The sequence below is a fragment of the Saccopteryx bilineata genome, chromosome 4, assembly GCF_036850765.1.
Source record: "Saccopteryx bilineata isolate mSacBil1 chromosome 4, mSacBil1_pri_phased_curated, whole genome shotgun sequence".
Lineage (NCBI taxonomy): Eukaryota > Metazoa > Chordata > Mammalia > Chiroptera > Emballonuridae > Saccopteryx > Saccopteryx bilineata.
Window position 1 is genome coordinate 277,073,023 of NC_089493.1, and position 18,464 is coordinate 277,091,486.

Consider the following 18,464-nt stretch of genomic DNA (forward strand, 5'->3'; position numbering starts at 1 on the left):
GCTGACTGGTTCCTAGGGGAAGGAGCTTGATGGGGCCACTCACTGCTGGGGTACCTGTTGATTTTATAACAGCTTGCTGCAAAACAAATACTAAACTCTATGTTTGCTTTTTGCCTTTTCCTGTAAAAGTAAAAATCATCTGGATTTCTCTCGGTTAACAAAAACAGGTACTGTGAAGGTCTTTTATAAAAGCTAACTGGCGTAATGTGAACTTTTGAAAAGTGGGGATTCCTATTCCACTACTGAGTTTTCTACAAGTTAACCTATCTATTCTTAAAAAGCTGCAGATAGCCTTCCTCATCAGTCAGCAAAAGGTTGACAGCCTAGAAAATCAGATCATCGCCAGGAAGCACAGGCTGCTAGCCAACACCCAGCTCTTCCCAGAGAGGGGACTCAGGATTCTCTGACCTCTTTCCAAATTGTGCGTACTTGCTCTTGACACTATTAACTAAGAGACCATGAAAACAAACCAGTTTCTTCTTCAATGACACATCTGTAATGAGATACATAAAAGTGGACACTAACCAGTCTCCCATCCTCTCCTCCCACCACTCACCATCAGTGTTTCATCATGGACACTGGAGTCAGACCCTTGGGTTCAATGGTGGTTTGTTCCATCATTAACTACTGGGTTACCTTGGGCAAATTACTTAACGTCTCTGTGCCTCAGTTTTACTGGTGTAATAGAAGATTTTAAATAGTAGTACCTTTATAGCTTTGTTATGGGGATTAATTGAGATAACACACAGGCTCTCAATAAATCTAAGTTATATTACGACTACTAAGAAAGGGTTAATTATTTTAGCCATCTTTATTACGACATTACAACATTTTGAGAAATAATGTCTTACGCCTTGTTAAAAAGGGATTTGGGATTTGGTTCTACAGTTTGAAGCTGAAGCAAAAATAATTAAATCCTAGAATGAAGCCAATTAGTTAACTAATAATTAAACTTGTTAAGGGATTACTAGAATCTAGATGTGTCAAAAGGATAATTTGCTTCTTTCAACTTTGATATTAGAGGAACAAAAATGTATGAGTGGAGGGAGGCAGGAAATTAATCTCAGTTGATTTAAGACGGCCCAAGCCATGTGCTCACCACATATTCATTACATGTCAACAAATGAGTATTTTCAGAACGAGAATAGTTTTTCTTTCTTCCTTAAGGAGAATTGCTACAAAATAAAAAACCAACCAAAAGAAAAGCATACTGAAACCTTAGAAAGTGGGTGTACCAAGCAGGTCAAGCACATGAGCAGTGGTTCAAAGGGCATCCAGCTTTAATCATTTATTCTACAGAACAACAAAAAACCAAAGTAAGTATTCTCTGAATCAAAAGTTATGTTTACTAACACAATGGCAAATATAATGCACTGGGAATTTATGCCCTTTCAGTATACATTGTTATTTTTACTTTGCCCACAGGATGCTGAGGAAAATACTGAATAAATACACATTTTATTAGAAACACATCAACTCTGTTACAAATTGATATAAATCAGTTATGTCTCCATCCCATCCAAATTTTGGCTTACAAACCCTTAAATCACAAAGACAACAGTGTTGCAGGCCACCAGAAACCTGTGGCTAAAGACAGTAAATTACGTGCTGAAGCTGAGAATCAAACAGGAAAGAGCTATAAAACCAAAATATAAAACAAAATAATGAAGAAAAATGATTTGTGTGGAAGTCTGGATAAATTTTCATATACTCAAGTCTGAGAAAAGAATTTTCTTACAAAGTTGGTTTTTAAGAGGACATTTCTAAGTTAAACTGGACACCAGAGAGGAGAGACTTTCCCTAAAGAGTTTTCTGAGCCAAAGGAAAATCCAATTATGCTTGAAAAACAAAAGCAAAGACTAATAATGTCTGCCTCTTTGCCCCCACCCACTCCTTCTGACTGGCTTCAGTGCAGGTTTTCCTGCTCAAGGCCACTTATTAATCTTATACTCTCAACACAACTACATCTGGACTTAACCCTCTGGGTTCCAATGTGTTGATGAGCGGGACAATTACTTTTAGTCCCTCATGAGCTGGGAAGCGGCATTCTGTACTGAAACATATGTAGACATGCTGAGCCTCAGATTGAAGAAACAGCAACTCATTGCCAAAAGGACGTTATTCATGGCCACTACTAAAAGTGATTTCTTCTTGTATAATTTTAAGGAAATATAAAGCACACTGGTTTAAGCAAACAAAACCAATTTCTCACATTTCATATACTCAAATGTTTATGTAAAAATCTTACAAAATAGAATAATGCAGATTTCAAGTTTTAAAACAAAGTTTTAAAAACGCTAAGCATGAGTTCATATGTACACTGGATATTTATTATTTTAAAGGAAAAACAAACTGATGCTAGAAAATAAAATGATACAGTAATTGATAACTGTGCAGTTCTAGTTCCTTTGCCGGACTGTAAAAACTTCTAAAAATATTTGATAAAAGTAAATACTTGATGGTTGTATTAAAGGTATTCCACAGCTGGAGACATATTAAAATATAAATATGTATTTAGCTTGGAGAGTGTCAGTGAGACAGAGCCTTTCATCTATAATGACCATATCTAAGTTCATTAGAAAGTATCATTCATAATTCAAACACATGAGGTGCGTGCACCACCTTCAAATTGTCCACTAGGTACAGCGGCAAATAACAGAATTTGAAAGTCAAAGGACACTGGCTTTCTCAATTAAACTAACACTGTTACTGCGATTGTACTAATAACTAGGATTGTCTAAAATGGTAGCTTTAAGAAAAGCTTTTTTTAAAAAAAAAACTTAAATAGAAATAAAACCCTTAACAAAGAATGTGCTCTGTTAGATTTTCCCTTTTATGTAATGAAAGAATAAAAGCAGATGGAATTATACAAGAAGAAACAGAAATTACATACCTCAAGCAAATGTGCTAGAATAGGATGAAGAAAAATGATAATAACTATGACTTTGAGGTGGTATGCCTATTATATTATACTGTTAACTATGGCTGAACTCTTAGATAAAGCAATACACACACAAGTGAAAGTTAACATGTGTTTGGGACATTTTTTCCTACTCTCAAGGGCATATTTTTAAGCCTAGGACAAAATTGGTAGCCCAAGCCTTTATTTGACCTTAAACTAATTTTTGTTTATTGTTCTCTTCTCTACTCTTCAAGTCACTGTACAGAGTTCAATAATAACCAGTAGGGGGCTCTCTGATACCCTCAATTCATTCTTGCAGTACCCTTGCAGAGAGTTCAAAAGCCACGTATACTTTAACCGTATTTGACATACACTGACATACCAAGAAGTTGAGGAGTCAGTATGGTTCAGTTTGAAGAGGACAGTTAAAAGTACTTTTGTTAAATGTGAAGACCATTTTGTGTTACCTGGTCCACTGCCTCCTCTGAGTTCAAACAGAGTGACAAAAACATGGCTGACACTGATAAAGCACTACACTGCATGCTATGGCGAGCGGAACTGACGTCTATATCAGCTGTTGAGGGAGAAAATTTACTCCTCATTACTAAATATGTGAATAGTACCTAAGTTAATAATGTTTAAATATAAAAGTTTAAAAACTGCACAAAGATGCTATGAATGCCGCTTATGTACAGCTCGGCACAAAGCTAAATGGAATCAACTAGCAGGTTTAGAATGAGATTGTTTTCTTTAAGAATTTTTATATACCGTATTTTTTGCTCCATAAAACGTACTTTACCATAAGACACACCTGGGGTTTTAAGGAAGAAGATAAGAAAAAAAATATTCTGAACCAAAGGGTGCGTTAAAATAATAAAATACCGTATTTTTTGTTCCATAAGACACACAGGCATTTTCCCCTCCACTTTTGGGGGAAAAAAGTGCATCTTATGGAGTGAAAAATATGGTAACCTATGCATTGATTTTCCATTTACTTACAGTCCTTTAATCTCAATTTAAGGAGGAAAAACTAAATCTTTAGGTTAAATATCTCAGTGAAAACTGAGAATTCTAAGGGTTCCTCATCTACACCATAAAACTATGTAAATAGGTAATTCATTTTGTTTTAAAAATAATGGTTTTGAACAATTGAGTGCTACATCTACATCTAGTCAGGTGACCAGAAATGCATCAGCTAGTTTGAGAGGTGGTTGTCTTAAGTCAGTAGGAGGAAGTCCCCATGAGTTTGCTTAGAGCAGACAGGTGGGAGAAGTAGGCGGTTGGGGGAGACGTGGTGGGGAGAAACTGGTGGGTGGAATGGCAGAGATGGTACCCTCTCAGTGTTCAGGGCGGGGCCCTCTGCAGACACAGGGTAAGAACATGATTGTATAGAAGATGGCAATTTCGGCTGGCCTCAAAAGTGGCCTTCTACAAGCGCATCCAGACACTTGACCTGACACTGACATATGACAAACCTCATTTAGAAACCGAACACAGGAAGCCTGGCCTGGACAGCGTGGGGGGAGGGGGGGAGGAGGGCTGGCATGGGAACCTTAAGAAGATGCCTAAAAGCAAAGTTCAGGGAGGAACCTTGACTTCCGATCCCTTGAACTAGGAAACAGACAGTACAATCATTAAAAACATTGGGAGAGAATGGAATACTGAGCTAATGATTAATAATGACCTATTATGGCTGGCAAAGAGCAGTTGAGAAGCACAGTCACGGGATCAGAAAATAGCCAACATTGTTCATTTTTTCATTTTCTCTTTAGATAGAATCTCTGCATAAGAGGAGTGAATGAAGTCATAAAGCTGTTTAGCATTTGCAGCATTCCCCAGAATACTCCCGAGCCTGTCTTGTGACAGGCTTGCTAATTCTGCAATGTTCTTGACGTGGCTCATCAGGGAGCGACAGTTTTTGGCATTCACCCCTGGCATTTTTAACAAGAAGTCCTGGGGGCCCGGATTATACTTGTCTGACTCCGGGAGGGTTTCCGAATCTGCTGTAACAGCCATGGCTGCCGCTGCATCAGGCTGCGGCTTACTCTGTTTCAGCTCCTCAAACAACTCGGCGGTGGCGTGAGGGGAGGGGCACCAGAGAATCCGGAGTCTGGGGAAGTGGAGGGTGAGGAGGGTGAGCTTGGAACTAATGTCGTTGCTGGAGATCTCCTGATGGAAGGCACCTCGGGCAATGAGAGAGAAAGGCTTACTGGGGTCGAACTCTATCAGAAGCACTGGCCGCTTGTAGTAGCGGGACATGGCGATGCACTGGCTGTAGAGGCGCCCATTGTTTAAAGAGCCGATCAGATCACTGATGCTCTTGCGCTCCACGCACATTTCTGGAGTCAGAATGTAATCTCCAACCTCCAAGGTCACCGGCTCAATGTCAATGCCCCGACGATGGATCAGAGATGGGAGTTCACTTCGAAACTCACGCATATCCACCACTATGGTTTGCTGTACACCTTTCTGCTCCTGGCCACCTAGTAAGAAATAGTAGCATTTTATGATAATTAATGTCACTGAGGAAGAATTTGCAAAGATGGACTATAACAATTAAAGGTTAAAAGTAAGTTTCTTTTGTTAATCTATGATGCATGGTTATATAACACTGTGTTATTATTACATTTTTCCAAAAGACTTAATTTACAAAGTAAAGGCAATTTCTCTTAAACTAAATAGAACTAATAGGAAAGTTAGAATCAACGGGCAGTTCCTTAACTTACAATGAATGACTCATACACAGCAGCCCTTGCTATCATTTCCCTCTGTAGTTTCCCCTACAGTTCCTTACCGCTGCACTGACCACAATTCACTCGTCACTAAAATCCCAATTCCAAGGACAAAGCCCAGCACACAGGAGCTGCCTAAAAATGCTCACTGGAAGGACTGCCTTATGAGCTGCTGTGAATAATTATGAAGCTCTGAGAGCTTGCATCAATGAATCCAAAGACGGGCGAGCGGAAGAGGGTAGGAAAACAAGAACACTGTAGCACAGGGCTCCCACACTCTAATGTGCATGTGAGTCATCCAGGATCGAGTTCAAGAGCAAGCTCCTTTTTTGTTTTTTAATTCCTACCACCTACATTTACTATTTTTAAAATTAGATTTATTGGGGTAGCACTACTTAATATTATGTTTCAGGTGTATGATTCCATAATACATACTCTATTGTGCTCAGCATCCAATGTCTAGTGTTCTTTGGTCACCATATATTGGGCCACTTTTACCTCTCTCACCTCCCCCTACCTCTTCCCTACCGGTAACCCCCATATTTGTTGCCTGGGTCTATGAGTTTGTTAGTTTTTTTTGTTTTGTTTTTGTATTTTTCTGAAGTGAGAAGCAGGGAGGCAGTCAGACAGACTCCCACATGTACCCGACCGGGATCCACCGGGCATGCCCACTAGGGGGCGATGCTCTGCCCCTCTGGGGCGATATTCTGTTGCAACCTCAGTGCCTCAGCGCCTGGGCCAACTATGCTCCAGTGGCTGCAGGAGGGGAAGAGAGAGACAGAGAGGAAGGAGAGGGAGAAGGATAGAGAAGCAGATGGGCGCTTCTCCTGTGTGCCCTGGCAGAAAATCGAACCTGGGATTTCCACACGCTGAGCCAACCAGCCAGGGCCTGTTTTTTTGTTTTTGTTACTTTTGGTTTTATATCCTACATATTAATAAAATCATACAGTAAAAAGCAAATTCTATACGGGGTGGGCAAAAGTAGGTTTACAGCTATGAGAATGTGAATCACAGAGTTTATACTTGTATTATTATTCATTATTATATTATTTGTTTGTATCAGAACTGTAAACCTACTTTTGCCAATACTTATAGTCAGTCTGGGATGGGGTCTAAGGCTTTGCATTTCTAATAAGCTCACATTTGCTTCTGATTTAGGACTTTACCAGGGTTGTAGCAGGCAGAATAATGGCCCATAAAGATGGCCATGTCCTAAACCCTGGGACCTATAAATATGTGACTCTACATGACAACAGGGACTTTGAAAATGTGATTAAATTACAGATTTTAAGATTGGGAGATTACTCAGCATTACCCAGGCAGGCCCAAAGTTCCTTTTAAGTGAAACAGTAGGAGAGTTAGAGTTGGAACTTCTGGCTTTGAAGGTAGTGAAGGGGGCCACAAGCCAAGGAATGCAGACAGCCTCTAGAAACGGAAAAGAAAAGGGATTCTCCCCTCCAGCCTCCAGAAGGAATGTAACCCTGCCAACACCTTCATTTCAGCCCAGTGAGAACCACTGGACTTTGGAGATGCAAGATAATAATTGTAACATAATAAACGTGTGTTGTTTCAAGCCACTGAGTTTGTGGTAATTTGTTATAGCAATCAGAGGAAATGAACACAGGGCTTGGAGGACTGGACTTAAAAGGTCAGACTTCTGTGAGCAGCTTTCTGAGCGGTACCTGCATGTCCACATCTATCTTCCTTCTACTGCCTTACATTCTGAAGTTCTGCATGAAATGTCACTAACCTGTTCAAGTTAATAGGACTTTTTTTCCAAAAGACCTAGATGCTCTGAGGCGTTGTTTGTCAAAGGCTGATCCAAGGACCACTTCCATCAGAAGCCCCTGAGACAATGATGCCATTTCAGATGTGCTGAATTGGAATGTCTATGAACTGAGGCCTGTACATCGACAGTTTTAACAAACACCTGAGGTTATTCTTAATCATACTAAATTCTGAGACCCACTGCTCTAACTGTGCTTGACCTCACCAAAGGTTAAATCAACTCAATCATATTGCTTTTCTTGTGTCACTTGGCACATCTCAGCTGCTGCCAGGGGGAAATGGGAAATGGGACATGGGACATGGGAATGGGAAATGGTTACTCCTGGGTCACGGTGCGCTTGGCATCCAGCAGGTCTTGGTGGTCAGCCACAGTTCGGAGACGGCACAGCAACGAGAGCACCATCAGCTGGGACTGGACAGGTGGCAAGAAGCAACAAATGCACCCAGAGACAAGTGGGAATGCACCTCAAACAACTCTGTCTACTTGCCTCTGCTTAAACTGGCTTCTTCCAGTTTAGATAAGAACCTAATCACGATTTACAAAGTTTCTTTGCAAAAGTACATTCAGAGTCTCAACCAACCCTATTTAAAAGCAATGCTGGTACATAACTAATTTCCAAGCTGGGGTGCAGCAAACACATCCCCACTTACATTACAGATAAGGAGGCTTCAGTGGTGGGATCCAGCTGGTTCCCACCGGTTCGGCAGAACCAATACCCAATTTTTCGTTGAGTTCAGAGAACTGGTTGTTAAAATGGCACTTGTAATCAGGGTTCTAAGGTGGACGCCTGGGCAGCCGCCCAATGTGGAAATCACAAATTTACCTACATTCCTTACTCTTTTTTAACGTTCATCTGTGCAACAGCGTATTCTAAGTGCCAGTAGTAATGTCCATAAGTGAAAAAAAATTGCAAAAAAAAAAAAAAGAAAAAACTTGCAAGTGAGGATGCCAATCAAGAAGCAATATGGAAATATCTTAAATAACAGTTTTATTGTTTTTTTTGTCAGGTATTATTATTTTTAAAATTATTTTTATTTATTTATTCATTTTAGAGAATACAGAGTGAGAGATAGAGATAGAGATAGAGAGAGAGAGAGAGAGAGAGAGAGAGAGAGAGGGAGGGGAGGATCAGGAAGCATCAACTCCTGTATGTGCCTTAGACCAGGCAAGTGCAGGGTTTTGAACCGGCGACCTCAGCATTCCAGGTCAATGCTTGATCTACTGCGCCACCACAGGTCAGGCCTTGTCAGGTATTATTTAATATTTTTTCATTAATAGTTTAAAGCTTTCTTATAATCTAGTTTTATGTAGCTCTTTTATTGTTCTTATTAAAGCATTAAATGTATGAAATAATAAACTACTTTTTGGTACTTTTTTTTTTGGTATACTTTCTTTATATTTAAAATGGTCACTCGGACAGAGAACTGGTTAACTAAACTATTTGAATCCCACCACTGGGAGCCGTAGGCTCAGGAAGGACACATGGTTAATGGCAGAGTTGAGACCAGGGTATGGAAGCAGACATCCATTTTTAAGTTTGCTGAGAAAAAGCAAGTCTGCAGAGAAACTCTGGACCTCTCAGCCTCGTCAGCAGCGGCAGGAGGGCAGGACTCACCGGCTTTCCGAGTGTCAGTGGGAACGCCTGTAGACACGGAGCCTCTTACCAGGTCCTGGTTTGTTTCGTTTCTGCCTTCTCTTTCTTCAGGAACAACCATGCTGGCCTTTTCCCTGGGAGAGAAACACATTTTACACATTTTTTGAACTAATTTAGAAATTCCAGATTTTAATCTTTGATAAATTATAATATAGAAAATGATTCATGTGTCTGTAGTGGTAAAGGAGAATACAAGAAATATGTCAGAAGTCAGTATGCCCAGACAAGTGATGAGTAAAGGAGGAAGTTTTTTGGTTGAGTACTGCTTCCCATCTGTCTTCCAGTTAAAAAAGGTGGTAGTTTTCTTTTCCTTCCTTCCCTCCCTCCCTCTTTCCCTTCCTTTCCTTTCTCTCTCTCTCTCTTTCCCTCCCTCCTTTCCTTTATTATTAAGTGAGAGGCAGAGAGGTCGACAGACAACTCCACATGCGCTGGGACCGGAATTCACTTGGCAAGCCCCCTACCAGGTGATGCTCTGCTCATCTGGGGCCACTGCTCCATTGCTTGGCAACCGAGCTATTTTAGTGTCTGAGGTGAGGCCATGGAGCCATCCTCAGTGCCCAGGACCAACTTGCTTGAACCATTCAAGCCATGGCTGTGTGAGGGAAAAAGAAAGAGAGAGAGAGAAGGAGGAGGGGGAGGGGTGGAGAAGCAGATGGTCACCTCTCCTGTGTGCCCTGACTGGGAATTGAATCCTGGACTCCACAGCTGGGCCGATGCTCTACCACTGGGCCAACCAGCCAGGGCCTTATTTTCTTCTATGCGTCCTTCAAATACTTTCAGACATGAGACAAGCATGTAAAAAATGCCGAGATTATTAAGACTTTTAATAAAAAATATGCTAATGTGTTATAGAGCATTAAAAATAATTTAAATCACTTATATTCTAATATTTTCAGAATAATCATATATAGGAACGGTTAAAAATCAAGGACTTTAGAAAATGAAAACATCCACAATAGAACTTTGAATTTAAAAAATCAGGGTTGGCCCTGGCCAGTTGGCTCAGTGGTAGAGCATCGGCCTGGAGTGCAGGAGTCCCGGGTTTGATTCCTGGCCAGGGCACACAGGAGAAGCACCCATCTGCTTCTCCACCCCTCCCCCTCTCCTTCCTCTCTGTCTCTCTCTTCCCCTCCCGCAGCCAAGGCTCCACTGGAGCAAAGTTTGCCCAGGCGCTGAGGATGGCTCTGTGGCCTCTGCCTCAGGCGCTAGAATGGCTCTGATTGTGGCAGAGAATCGCCCCCTGGTGGGCATGCCGGGTGGATCCCAGTCAAGCGCATGCAGGAATCTGTCTGACTGCCTCCCCGTTTCCAGCTTCGAAAAAATACCAAAAAAAAAAAAAAAAAAAAAAATCAGGGTTAATTCAAGGAAGCAAATTTCCAACAGAGATTTAACAGACAAGTCAACAGCTCAGGCTGTGAGGTGGAGCATCACTGATTGCCTCCCTGGTGCATTTACTTGAAGTGCATTTCCTGAGTGCCCCAGTGTGCTGTGCTAAGTACTCTGGATATAAATATGGTTACACAGTAATTCCTGTCTTCAAGGTAGCTCAGTTCATTATACCTGGTAGATTAACAGGACTGCACAATCACAGCGAAGATTTATAATCAGAACTATAACCATGACAAGATCGTCAGTAACCAAAGAGTAAACCGGTTTGCTACAGTTTTATTTTTCAAAACCAGTAAAGTATGTTATATTCAATTCATGAAACAGCATGTGTTGTGTGTCTGATCAGAAAAGACGTAGAAGGCTATTCTCTTCCCTTATAGGGCTTGCAACTGAGCTGAGGGGACAATTCAACTATGGGGAAAAATACAGTGTGGGACAAACTGCCACCAAAGACACTAGGGTAAGGTGAAACAGAAGGGGAATCTTCAATATTAACTAATTGTTTCAACAAGGGTTAAAACAAAAAAGATTTTCCAATGGAAAGAAATGGAAACAGATGGACCAATTCTCCAACCACTGTGGACAATAAAGGACGTTTTAGAGCAGGGCACCACTAAATGATACCATTAAAGAACAGTAATTATAATTTCAATTTCTATAGTATTTGAAATGATATACAAATGTACAGTTATAATCAGTACAGCATGTTATACATAGATCACAAGGTGGTAGACAATAGTCCCAGTTCTATTTTCCCTCATTATTCTCAATGCCAGTGTCAAGTGTTGCCTGCTCTGCAATGACAGTGGCACTGGTGGCCACTCATTACTGTTCCATTACTTATACTAGACAGTAATGAAGACAAAGGACCAATTGAAGACAAAGGACCAATCATTCAAAAAAAATTAGTTCTTATATTTCTTTTTCTTTATCATTTGGGTTAACATTAGAGATTTCTCTCGCTACTTCTATACTTTACTGGCTAAACTACAATCACATAGGGGGTACTCCAGCCTCCTGGTTGATTTTTAATCTGTGAGTGCTGGATAGCATGGTTACAAGGTAGCCTCTGGATCAGGGGTCTCCAAACTACGGCCCGCGGGCCACATGCGGCCCCCTGAGGCCATTTATCTGGCCCCCGCCGCACTTCCGGAAGGGGCACCTCTTTCATTGGTGGTCAGTGAGAGGAGCATAGTTCCCATTGAAATACTGGTCAGTTTGTTGATTTAAATTTACTTGTTCTTTATTTTAAATATTGTATTTTTTCCGTTTTGTTTTTTTACTTAAAAATAAGATATGTGCAGTGTGCATAGGGATTTGTTTATAGTTTTTTTTATACTCTGGCCCTCCAATGGTCTGAGGGACAGAGAACTGGCCCCCTATGTAAAAAGTTTGGGGACGCCTGCTCTGGATGATCCTTATGTCCTAGATTTGAAACCGATTACTGGTAGTGCAGCCTTAGGCAAGTCATTTAATGTCTCAGTGCCTCGATTTCAACTGAAAAATGGGGATAATAATGAATCCTATGTCAAAAGGCTGTTATAAGGTTTACACATTCTATGTAAGGCACTCAGACAGTGGCTGGCCTGCAGTAAGCACTATATAAAGGTTAGCTGTTATTCTAAGTGTCTTAGAATGTGGTAACCTCATACCCTAATTATCCATAATTATGCTAAATAACTGAAGATTACTTTCAAATGATTCCACAACTGTTTCAATTAATATTGTTTAATGATATAGTCTAGTTTACCATGAAATGTTATAACTGCAAATTGTATCTGAGAAAAAAATATTCAGTACTCCTGAAATGAAACCACAGTTGTAAAGAAAATATTGTCTTCCTAATAAATAATTCAAATTAATTTAACAGAAGTTTACCATAATTATAAATATTCAGTCCCTTGCTTTCAACATTGAGCATAATTATTAAAGTTACTCTCTGAGATAGACACAGAATAACTAAAAATTCAGATTCCTATTTTCATTTAATCTAAAGTACTAAAGTTTCTTTCTTTTTGCTTTAACATCTTCAATGATTACCTGAACATCTCGTAGCTGACATTATAGGGAGAAGGCGCTGAACCAGAAGCATTTATTCAAACACGCATGCTAACCCATTTTGTGATCATATTTTCTAACTGTAACATTTCAGATAATCTTACCCCTTCCTTTGAAAAGCAGTGACCTCTGCAAAACTATGTATACTCAGAATGTTGTTACTAATTTTTCTACCCAGGGAGCATTTAATTATCAATACTTAGAAGTGTAATTTTTTTTTCCTTTTCCTCATCTGTAATCTACTGATCCGCAGTCCAGTCAAACAAGCCGTTCGCTGTCAGCTCTCGTGATTCATTCTCCCGGGTTACTTTCAACAGTCGCACTGCTTTTGTTCTGACATCAGCCATGGAGGTCCTGGCAAAGCACACACTGACTCTGACAGTAAATTTTCCTCCAAGGACAGGTTCAGTGCAAGTGTTCTTGCAGCAATGCACCTCATGTATATTTTCCTTTTCAAAACAAACACTTCTCAAATTCCCCAGGTTTTCTGGGAAAGTAAACATCTTAAGATGCTAAATAGTGTAATTCTCAGATTGCTATGTAGTATGGGAAGACCTAACTTATAATAAGCAGACAATCACCACTAAAAAAATAGAGGATTATGCCAGACCATAGATAAAATTACATTACAATCTGCTATGGAGATTACTGCACAGACTGAAATGTAGGAGACAGTCCATATTCTGGGTTCTGCTGAGTAAGATTTCCATCAAGTGCCAGTCTCATCCACACCCTATCAGTGAGCCTTCTGATGTGCAGAATCACTTATATAAGCCGGGAATGACACGGGGTCCCCAACACCTTGTTTCCATCTACTAAAAGAGCTCTTTAAAGGTTGGGTTCCCTGTGGTCCCAGAAGAGGCAGCCCCATGCAGGAAGCCTGGAGCATAAGAACTCCCCTCCTCAGGCACCCTCCTCTCCACATTCATCCAGGTTCCTGGGCTACAACACTGTGCAGAAAGGGTGAACTCAGCAGGCTTGGGCTGCTCAAACCCGGCAAAAGGTCTGTCTCCTTCGGACTGGCCCTCCGCCAGCTTCTGGGAGCTGAGCTCTGAGCCTCTGGAATATTCTGCCTGGGGCCACACAGTACCAGCTGGATCAGATGCTTTATGCTAAAATGTGGTTTTGCTCCAGGGATGCTCCAGGCCTGTGTCTAAGTGACTGACCCCAAGGCTTAGGTGAGTGTCCCACTGACTACACTGTGTGTGCTGTCACGCACTGCTGCTGGGAGAATTAAGAACATCTGGGTGACTCCACTGGGAGAGGACACCCAGAAGCTTAGCTTAGCTTTCCCTGGACTTTGCCCCATGTGTCCTTTCCCTCAGCTGATTTTAATCGGTATTCTGTTGCAGTAATAAACCATAACTGTGAGGGACCAGTTTTTATGATTCCTGTGGTTCCTTATAGTGAATCACTGACCCTTAGGGGGTCTCGGGAATCCTCAGCATGAACACCAATAACCTCATCTGAATATCTTAGCTTTATGTTCTCATTTATAACTTGGTGAAGGCTTAGGCAAAGGATGTTTCAAAAAGAAGGAATGTTTAGGAGGTACTGGCTCACATCCAGTAGCACCAATTCTCTGATTCCATCTCCTAACGATCTTAAATCCATTCCTCTCTTCTCTTCAGCTGGATCTTGGCTACCACCTTTTCTTATCAGGCAACTGCAGTAAGTAGCCTTCTGACTCTCCTCCCTGCTCTCTCCATGCCTCACTTTGATGCCAGAGAGAGCTTTGAAAATATACTTATGTCACTTTCCTACTCAGAACTCTTCAACGGTGTCTTATTGCCTTTAGAGTCAAGTCTTAAGTTATTAACAGCCTTATTATACCTTTGAGCCTTCACCCTTGGTCCATACAACCCCCTTGTCCATCTCGTCTACCTGACAAGCAGCACATATTTTTCATGTATCAGCTTAAATATCACTCTTCAGTGAAGCTGTCCCTAATCTCTCCAACACACTCTCATTACACCCATCCCTTCTACCTTCATAGCCAGCAGTACTCTGCATATTTATTCTAATATTAATGTAATGCTCAATCATTGGTCTTTTCCACTGGAGGACAAGCTCTAGGACAGAGACCCTTTCTGCACCACTCTAACTCAAGCATTTTAATATTAGCACAGGGCTTGGCACAGAAAAGATGCTCAATAAATATCTGTTGACTGAGTCCTGGGAAAGTGAAGATCTAAAGAAACAGGAACTAAAAACTTTGGACAAGAACAAATAGCTTGTATAATACCTTATTTGTTACAACTCTTTCTGAAAAAAAATTATAAATCATTGCACAGAGCATTTTAATAAAAAAATATTTGTATAGGCTGAAAGAACTGACCAATAGCTGTATGACTAGTAGCTGGAAGAATCCACGAACAAGGTATATGGCAATCACAGGGGCTTTGAAAGGAAGGTATGGTACTGCCCATGTAGTATGCTGAGTCCCTCCACAGGGACTCAATGGTACCGACTCAGTTATCATCCCTGTTTCCAGGAATGCTTGCCCTGAACAAACTGGGGCAGATGTATATTATGCATCTACTGAGAGTCCACTGCTAGTGTTGAAGGGTGGTTGTGTCTTGAAATTTTGTCAAGGGATTTGCTAACTGCATGCTAACTGCCACTAAAAATGATCTCTGCCTTCTCACTGCCATTGATACATCACCAATGTCTGAGGTTTGGAAGATGGGTCTGGCCTGGTCACACTCAGCCTAGGTCATACTCTTTTCTGGTCTAACCTTTTCTCTGCCTTGGCTCAAGGATGCCCCGTCCAGCCCTTGTCCTAGCTTCTGAGCCCCCTCAGAGATCATCTGATCCACCTTCCCTCACCAAGCTGTGATCTCCTTGACAACGCCCCAGGTAGTAGGTTACCAGACTTCTCAAACACTTGCTGGGGTGAGAGGTAGCCACATGCAGTTTGTAAATATCTCAGTTAGAAACTTTCCTTATATTAAAATGCAAAACTTTTTCTATTTGGATATAGAATATTAAAGGACACTCATTCTTAAAAATATGCACATATGTTCACACAAATGTCACATCTTTCCCAAAATATTTTCCCAGAGCACTCTATTGATCTGAACTGACTGGGATATAAAAGTATTTCCCAGTAAACAGCCCAGCAGTCATCTCCCCAGAGACAATGGAAGTTGTACAAAGAGGGAAAAAAAAATCAGAATTCAGAGAAATGGGGGAAAATTTGTAAATGGGAGAGGGAGCTTTCAGAACCTATTTCCTAAAAGAGTACTGTTTTCGTTATATTTCTGATGTTTTGGGTTATATTTCTTTAAAAGCAGAAAGGCAGTTCTCCTTACATTTCTGCTGTCCCATTAAACCACTGAGAAGCCACTGAAGATGGTGAAGAGAGGGAGGAGGAAAAGGAAACATGCTGAGCTCTGTCCTGGCTCATCCTGATGTGATCCCTCCCAACGTCCTCTGGTCTCCATCTGTCCAGAGGGCTGTGTGGCAGCCCCGGCCCCACCCAGGTAAGCCTCTGGATCTTGAAAGGCCTCCAGTATAGTCTGCGCTTTCACACTCATCTATTTATGCATTACCTTATGAGTTTTTCAAAAGCTTCCTTTTCTTTACGCAAAGCAGTGAGATAGCGTTGTTCCTCGGTCGAACCTCCGTATATAAGAAAGTAAACCCTGCAAGTTAAGACAGAACTCTTTTAGACTGTAAACACATCACTTTTAATCCCTGAAAGGAAGAGCATAGCATTTGAAATCAGCAATGTGTAGTGCTCAAATAATAAATATTTGACTACAGATAAAAGGTCCCATTAATCACATCCTTACTGAAATTAAGCCGCCTAAAACCCACCTGTTAAAGGTCTCATTACCACACGAGCTTCTTTTCTTTTGCCAGGAGGAGGAACAGAGTTTAGGTCAACACTGAAATATAACTAGAGGGAAAGAATAATTCTTTCCTTATAACTATAAACAAATCAGAAAACACAAAATCTCAGTGGCTTCTCTTTTTTCAATTTTTCTTTGCATCTCTGCCAGACAAGCATTTAAAAAGCTGGAGAGTAGTTATAAAACCAGCTTATGAAAGTTCCTGTTAGTGAAAAATAAACAAATAAAATCTATATGAACTTTAACTTCACAAGTAATTTCTCAGTTCTTTTTATTCAGAACTGAGCCATCACACATTTTATATAAACACACAGACACTAAAGACATATGGATTATATCAGGCTTCTCATGAAATAATTTGATATACAGTGTGTCCATAAAGTCATGGTGCACTTTTGACCGGTCACAGGAAAGCAACAAAAGATGATAGAAATGTGAAATCTGCACCAAATAAAAGGAAAACTCTCCCAGTTTCATACCTATTCAGTGCAGTTCGATGTGGGCTCACGCACAGATTTTTTAGGGCTCCTTAGGTAGCTATCCCGTATAGCCTCTACAGACTCGTCACTGACTGATGGCCTACCAGAATGGGGTTTCTCCACCAAACTGCCGGTTTCCTTCAACTGCTTATCCCACCGAGTAATGTTATTCCTATGTGGTGGCGCTTCGTTATAAACGCGCCGATATTCATGTTGCACTTTGGTCACGGATTCGAATTTAGTGAGCCACAGAACACACTGAACTTTCCTCTGTACCATCCACATCTCGACTGGCATGGCCGTGGGCTGCTCCGCTGTATACATGGTGTTACATCATCATCTGCGCATGCGCACATGCTGCCACATCATCTTGCAGAAACTGGGAGGGTTTTCCTTTTATTTGGTGTAGATTTCACATTTCTATCGTCTTTTGTTGCTTTCCTGTGACCGGTCAAAAGTGAACCATGACTTTACAGACAGACTGTATTTTCTTCTCTTAGAAAAAGGCCTGATTTTCTATCTTGTTTGTTGCTAAATGAATTGAACATCTCTTCCGTACCTGTTCTTCACCTTCTATCAGAGATATTTTCCTTTTTTAGCCTTTAGTTTTTCATTTAGATTTCATCTTCCTAGATTCTTTGATGTGTGAACAGGGAAGAGATCATTAGACAATATCCAGAGAACTCAGCTCTCCCATGAATGTGCCATGTGGCTGAGGGCAAGTCATTCGCTATTTGTGGGCTTCAATTTCCCACTGATAGAACTGAATTCCCAGGTCCCCTCTGATTCTGACACTGTGTTTGCAAATATCACACCATTTTATTCTCAGGCAACAAAGAACAGACGAGCTATCTCCAGAGTTGATCAATAGCAAAGTATAAAAAGTTTACCAGCCTGTAATTATTTTACCAGCTTCATCTAACCTCTTCATCCTGCATTACTTCTGGTCCGCTTCCTCTATTCATCTCTCCTCTGAAAAGCTGCACTAGTTAAACCGCTAGAAAATTTTCTTCTGGCTTGGTTTTTGGTTCAGGCTACGTTCAGGATATTAATTTTGCTGTTTACTTCCTCTCAGATAACTGGAGAGCCAGGACACTATATTCTTTGGGGGGCATTGTTCTATCATCTGTTATTTCTATAAAATTTTCATCTGATATTTCTTGACACTCAAGAAAACTTAGTACAATAATCCCTCAAATATAATGTAACTGAGTCACTTCTTAAAATTTATAAGAAAGACATTTTATAACACTGAAATTATGTAGCTGAGTTATAATTATATTAATTTGGGGGAAAAGTTAAGATGGTATAAGTTTCCTAGACTTGTTCAGCTAGAGCACCCCATAAGCCGCAAACCAGTGCATAAAGAATGCGGTACATAACAGTAGAGCAGCAAGTAACGAGAACACGAGCAGTACCCTGGGTTCGCCGTTGTGTTACACTGGGTAGCCTTCTTATGCAAGGTGCCCAGATTCATCAGAAAGCAAAGTAAACTTTCATCAATGTAACCGACACCATACAGAAGGTTAAAGATAGAAAACCCGCATGCAACTGGTATAGCTTCTGGGTTAAATTCCTAAAGAACTGTGGAACTGAAGCCTTGA

The 18,464-nt window shown here is 40.8% G+C and overlaps 1 protein-coding gene across 1 annotated transcript in view; it reads right to left on the reverse strand.

Annotated features, from left to right (window-relative positions):
• Positions 1-1,470: 1,470 nt before the first annotated feature.
• Positions 1,471-18,464, reverse strand: part of ERCC4 (ERCC excision repair 4, endonuclease catalytic subunit) — a 31,544-nt gene continuing 14,550 nt past the window's right edge. The window contains exons 9-11 of the mRNA XM_066274813.1: positions 16,079-16,171; positions 9,039-9,151; positions 1,471-5,385 (exon numbers count right to left, since the gene is read on the reverse strand). Of these exons, the coding sequence (XP_066130910.1) occupies positions 4,652-5,385; positions 9,039-9,151; positions 16,079-16,171 (940 nt within the window). The 3' untranslated portion in view covers positions 1,471-4,651. The remainder of the gene's footprint in view (positions 5,386-9,038; positions 9,152-16,078; positions 16,172-18,464) is intronic.